The sequence below is a fragment of the Sebastes fasciatus genome, chromosome 21 (assembly GCF_043250625.1).
Source record: "Sebastes fasciatus isolate fSebFas1 chromosome 21, fSebFas1.pri, whole genome shotgun sequence".
In the NCBI taxonomy this organism is placed as follows: Eukaryota; Metazoa; Chordata; class Actinopteri; order Perciformes; family Sebastidae; genus Sebastes; species Sebastes fasciatus.
The window spans coordinates 2,170,616-2,176,938 of NC_133815.1; the positions used below are offsets into that span (position 1 = coordinate 2,170,616).

At 36.8% G+C, this 6,323-nt stretch overlaps 1 protein-coding gene across 2 annotated transcripts in view; it reads right to left on the reverse strand.

The window, feature by feature from the left end:
- rps6ka3b (ribosomal protein S6 kinase, polypeptide 3b) overlaps positions 1 to 4,706 on the reverse strand; it is a 57,398-nt gene extending 52,692 nt beyond the window's left edge. The window contains exon 1 of one of the 2 annotated variants that reach the window (XM_074621704.1): positions 4,204 to 4,706. In XM_074621704.1, the coding sequence (XP_074477805.1) occupies positions 4,204 to 4,266 (63 nt within the window). In that variant the 5' untranslated portion in view covers positions 4,267 to 4,706. The remainder of the gene's footprint in view (positions 1 to 4,203) is intronic. The other variant, XM_074621703.1, reaches the window with a different exon arrangement.
- Between the last annotated feature and the right edge of the window lie 1,617 nt (positions 4,707 to 6,323).

Sequence of the window (6,323 nt, forward strand, 5' to 3'; positions counted from 1 at the left end):
AAGCTGGCTCAGTGACTCAGTGCATTTTTGCGTTTGAGCGTGAATCAGGTTCGACTATTCACAATCTGCCTCCACACACACACACACACACACACACACACACACACACACACACCACACCACACAAACACACACACACACACACACACACAAACACACACACACACACACACACACACACACACACACACACACACACACACACCACACAAACACAAACACACACACACACACACACACACACACACACACACACACACACACACACACACACACACACACACACGCACAGCCGTTTCTCCATGCAGCCCTTGTGACACCTCATACAGGAAGTGGACACACACACACATATAGACGTAAACTCTTCCTGAATCATGCAGTCGCCATGGCACCGCCTCCTGCTTGTTATCAAGATTCAACTACTTGTAGGAAGGAAAAAAAAACTGCTTTTGTTTCAATCTTGTGTCTCAGTTTTGGAGCCCCTTTTTTTAAAAAAAACAATCCTACATTTTGCATCTATTTCTTTTTGTTTTACACCAAACAATTAAATCAAAACCACTACAACAGCTTTATTCTGCATCTAGAAATCACCACAAACATCCCCAAAGTGACTTGTAGTGACTTTGTGACACTCAGCAGTACTGAATGCTTTTTTATGTGCTTAGTAAGTGCTTTTATGTATTTTTAATCTAATTTGGCATCCCAACAACTTTAAGAGTGGAGTAATCATCTAATAGTGACTTTAAGATGTATTATGATGCATTTTTTAATGTACTTTAATCTAATTTGGCATCCCTATAGGAGGTTTAAGAGTGGAGTAATTATCTAATGGTGACGTTAAGGTGTATTATGGTGCTTTTTGTGTGTATTTTCATCTAATTAGGCATCCCTATAGAAGGTTTAGGAGTAGAGTAATCATCTAGTAGTGACTTTAAGGTGTATTATGGTGCTTTTTGTGTGTATTTTAATCTAATTTGGCATCCCTTTAGGAGCTTTTAGTGTAGAATACAAATCTAATAGTGACGTTAAGGTGTATTATGGTGCTTTTTTGTGCATTATAATCTAATTTGGCATCCCTATAGAAGCTTTGAGAGTAGATTAAGTATCTAATAGTGACATTGGGTTGTATTATGGTACCTTTTTATGTATTTTAATCTAATTTCGCATCCCTATAGGAGTTTAAAGAGTGGAGTAATCATCTAATAGTAACTTTAAGGTGGATTATGATGCTTTTTTTTGCATTATAATCTAATTTGGCATCCCTATATGAGATTTAAGATTAGAATAATTATCTAATAGTGTCTTTAAGGTGTATTACGGTACTTTTTAGTGTAATTTAATCCAATTTGGAATCCCTATAAGAGCTTTATGAGTGGAGTAATCATCTAGTAGTGACATTGAGGTGTATTATGGTGCTTTTTAGTGTATTTTAATCTAATTTGGCATCCCTTTAGGAGCTTTAAGAGTAGAATACAAATCTAGTAGTGACTTTAAGGTGTATTATGGTGCTTTTTAAGTGTACTTTAATCTAATTTGGCATCCCTGTAGCAGCATCAAGAGTAGAATAATCATCTAACAGTGTGTTTGAGGTGTATCATGCATGGATGTATTAGGTGTATCATGGTGCTTTCCAGTGACATCCTGTGTGGTGTATATCTACTCTACCTGTCTCCTACATTGACTGCAGATCAACTGAAAGTCCCTGAACTGTCAGTCAGTCTGTCAACAGGACAAACCAGGTGTAATAATGAACCAGGTGTTGTAATGAACCAGATGTTATTATAATGAACCAGGTGTTATAACGAACCAGGTGTTATACTGAACCAGGTGTTATAATGAACCGGGTGTTATACTGAACCAGGTGTTATAATGAACCAGGTGTTATACTGAACCAGGTGTTATAACGAACCAGGTGTTATAACGAACCAGGTGTTATAATGAACCAGGTGTTGTAATGAACCAGGTGTTATAACGAACCAGGTGTTATACTGAACCAGGTGTTATACTGAACCAGGTGTTATAATGAACCAGGTGTTATACTGAACCAGGTGTTATAATGAACCAGGTGTTATACTGAACCAGGTGTTATAACGAACCAGGTGTTATAACGAACCAGGTGTTATAATGGAGCAGGTGTTATAAGGAACCAGGTGTTACAATGAACCAGGTGTTATACTGAACCAGGTGTTATACTGAACCAAGTGTTATAATGAACCAGGTGTTATAATGAACCAGGTGTTAATAATTAACCAGGTGTTATACTGAACCAGGTGTTATACTGAACCAGGTGTTATACTGAACCAGGTGTTAATAATGAACCAGGTGTTATAATGAACCAGGTGTTATAATGAAGCTCTCAACTCTCCAGTGTTCTAATCTAATTTGGCATCCCTATTGGAGCTTTATGAGTAGAATAATCATCTAATAGTGTCTTTGAGGTGCATTATGGTGCTCGTTAGTGTATTTTAATCTCATTTAGCATCCCTATAGCAGCTTTAAGAGTAGAATAATTATCTAATAGTGTCTTTAAGGTGTATTATGGTGTTTTTTTTGCATATTTTAATCTAATTAGGTATCCCTATAGCAGCATTAAGAGTATAATAATTATCTAATAGTGACTTTAAAGTGTATTATGGTGCTTTTTAGTGTATTTTAATCTAATTTGGCATCCTATAAGAGCTTTAAGAGGAGAATAAGTATCTAATAGTGACGTTAAGGTGTATTATGATGCTTTATGATGCTTTTTTAAAGTATTTTTATCTAATATAGCATCCCTTTAAGAACTTTATGAGTACAATAATCATCTAACAGAGACTCTACATTGAACTATGGTGCTTTTTAAGTGTACGTTAATGTAATTTGGCATCCCTATAGCAGCATGAAGAGTAGAATAATTACAGAATAGTGTCTTTGAAGTGTATTATGCATGGATGTATTAGGTATTGAGGTGTATTATGGCTGTATTAGGTGTATTATGGTGCTTTACAGTGTATTTTAATCTAGGTGTATAATGGATGTATTAGGTGTATTATGCATGGATGTATTAGGTATTATGGTGCTTTTTAAGTGTACTTTAATCTAATTATTACAGTACTATGCATGGATGTATTAGGTGTATTATGGATGTATTAGGTGTATCATGGTGCTTTCCAGTGACATCCTGTGTGGTGTATTTCTACTCTATTGACTGCAGATCAACTGTCTGTCAGTCTGACCAGAGGACCAACCAGGTGTTACAATGTTCTAATGAACCAGGTGTAATAATGAACCAGGTGTTATGATGTCATAATGAACCAGGTGTTATAATGTCATAATGAACCAGGAGTTATAATGTCATAATGAACCAGGTGTAATAATGAACCAGGTGTTATGATGAAACATAATGAACCAGGAGTTATGATGAAACATAATGAACCAGGTGTAATAATGAACCAGGTGTTATGATGTCATAATGAACCAGGTGTTATAATGTTATAATGAACCAGGTGTTATGATGAACCAGGAGTTATAATGTCATAATGAACCAGGTGTAATAATGAACCAGGTGTTATGATGAAACATAATGAACCAGGTGTTATAATGAACCAGGTGTAATAATGAACCAGGAGTTATAATGTCATAATGAACCAGGTGTAATAATGAACCAGGAGTTATAATGTTATAATGAACCAGGTGTTATGATGAACCAGGTGTTATAATGTAATAATGAACCAGGTGTAATAATGAACCAGGTGTTATAATGTTATAATGAACCAGGTGTAATAATGAACCAGGAGTTATAATGTCATAATGAACCAGGTGTTATGATGAACCAGGTGTTATAATGTCATAATGAACCAGGTGTTATGATGAACCAGGTGTTATAATGTAATAATGAACCAGGTGTAATAATGAACCAGGTGTTATAATGTCATAATGAACCAGGTGTAATAATGAACCAGGAGTTATAATGTCATAATGAACCAGGTGTAATAATGAACCAGGAGTTATAATGTCATAATGAACCAGGTGTAATAATGAACCAGGTGTTATAATGTAATAATGAACCAGGTGTAATAATGAACCAGGTGTTATAATGTCATAATGAACCAGGTGTAATAATGAACCAGGAGTTATAATGTCATAATGAACCAGGTGTAATAATGAACCAGGAGTTATAATGTCATAATGAACCAGGTGTTATAATGAAGATGAAGCTCTCACCTCTCCAGTCGTCCCTCCCAGAGGCATCTTCTGCCAGGGATCCGCCAGCTGAGCCAGAGGCATCTTCTCTTCTTCTTCTTCTCCTCCTCTTCCTCCTCGTCCTCTCCGTCCTTCTACTTTACTTCTGTTCAACTCCTCTTCTTCCCTCCCTCCGTCGACACTTTCAGTCTCTCTCCCCCTTCCTTCCTTCTTTCTGTGTTGTTTAAGCTAGTTCCTGTTTCCTTCTACCTCTCCTCTCTCTGTGGAACCGAACCGACCCGCGGAGCTCTCTCTCTTCCACCGACCGACCGAGCCCAGAGAACACCTTCTGATTCCGGATCTGCTGCTGCGCTGAGACCGCCCCTTCCTCCGGAGAGAGACACCAACGGTCGAGGAGGGAGGAGGCGAGGAGAGAGGAGGGAGGAGACCAACGGCAGCGAGGAGGCGAGGAGGGAGAACGCCCTTCCTTCCCCTCTCTCTCTCTCTCTTTCTCTCATTCTCTCTCTCTCTCTCTCTCTCCTCCTCTCTCTCTCTCTCTCTCTCCCTCTCTCTCTCTCTCTCATTCTCTCTCTCTCTCTCTCACTTCCGTTGTTTCCCAATATGGCGGCCGGTGTCGTCTTACCTGTCCGTCACCGTCAGACCGCTGACGTCACGGCTGCGTCACGTCAGGAGGCGGCTTCCTTTAGGTGACTCTGCTCTGGCATTTATTATTATCTGAAATTTATATGAATATAATAACAAATAAGTAAAAAAAAATATATATATATATTTTATTAATTTAAAACACAAATGAGCAAAATGCAACTTCCACAAATAAAATAAATATTAAATACACCTTAAAGTCACTACCAGATAATTATTTTACTCTAAATGTTGCTATAGGGATGCCAAATTTGATTAAAATACACTAAAGCACCTTAAAGTCACTATTAGATTATTAAACTACTGCTAATAAGTATAAAAAACACCATAATGTACCTTAAAGTCACTATTAGATGATTAAACTACTAATAAATAAAAAAACACCATAATGTACCTTAAAGTCACTATTAGATGATTAAACTACTAATAAATAAAAAAACACCATAATGTACCTTAAAGTCACTATTAGATGATTAAACTACTAATAAATAAAAAAACACCATAATGCACCTTAAAGTCACTATTAGGTGATTAAACTACTTAATGCTGCTAAAAGGACGCCAAATTAGATTAAAATACACCATAAAGCACCATAATACACCTTAAAGTCACTTTTAGATGATTATTCTACTCTTAACGATGCTATAGGGATGCCAAATTACATTAAAATACACTAAAAAGCACCAGAATACACCTTTAAGTCACTATTAGATGTTTACTCTACTCTTAATGCTGCTATAGGGACGCCAAATTAGATTAAAATACACAATAAAGCACCACAATTCTGCAATAAGTGGTCTTTCTGAGCTCCAAGTCTTTTTTAATTCAGGTTAATTTCATGGATCTCTTTTGATGGTATTGTCCAAGTTATTTTATTGCAGTGGCATGTGCTTTTCTTTCTTTTTATGTGAGGTAGCCTTGTTTTGAGTGCCATACAAATACATTACCACTATAATACACTGTGTGTGTGAGAGATTATCCCAAAGATGAACAAAGTCTTTTCAAAATGGGCAATTCAAATATGAAGCTGTACATTCCTACATTTCATTCTTACACAGTATCTCTCGTTTCCAGATGTTACAGCTTTTTTTTAAGTATGTGAATTGGATGCTTTTCATTAACTGCCAATAAATCATCAGATCAACAACACTTCCATCTGATTAACAGGCCGTTCAGCTGTAATGTTTGGTTGCCATGACGGTCGATAGACAACAGAAGTTGACTTTTTTACAGCCTGGTAGCGACATCTAGTGGTAGAAGGTCAGACCTAGATATAGAAAGCACTACACACAATATTTATTTATATTCACTCTTTCTTTATATGCATTTATTTTACAGCCAAACAGTCTTTCAGTGCAACACACACAAACAGTCAAGTAAAGCTTCATATCTGTTCAGGTTCAGTAACAGGAAAAGAACAGCGAGGGACATGATACGAGGAAGAGGAAATCCCGTCAATGCTGCTGCTGGGTTTTTTTTCCCACACAGACACTAGTTCC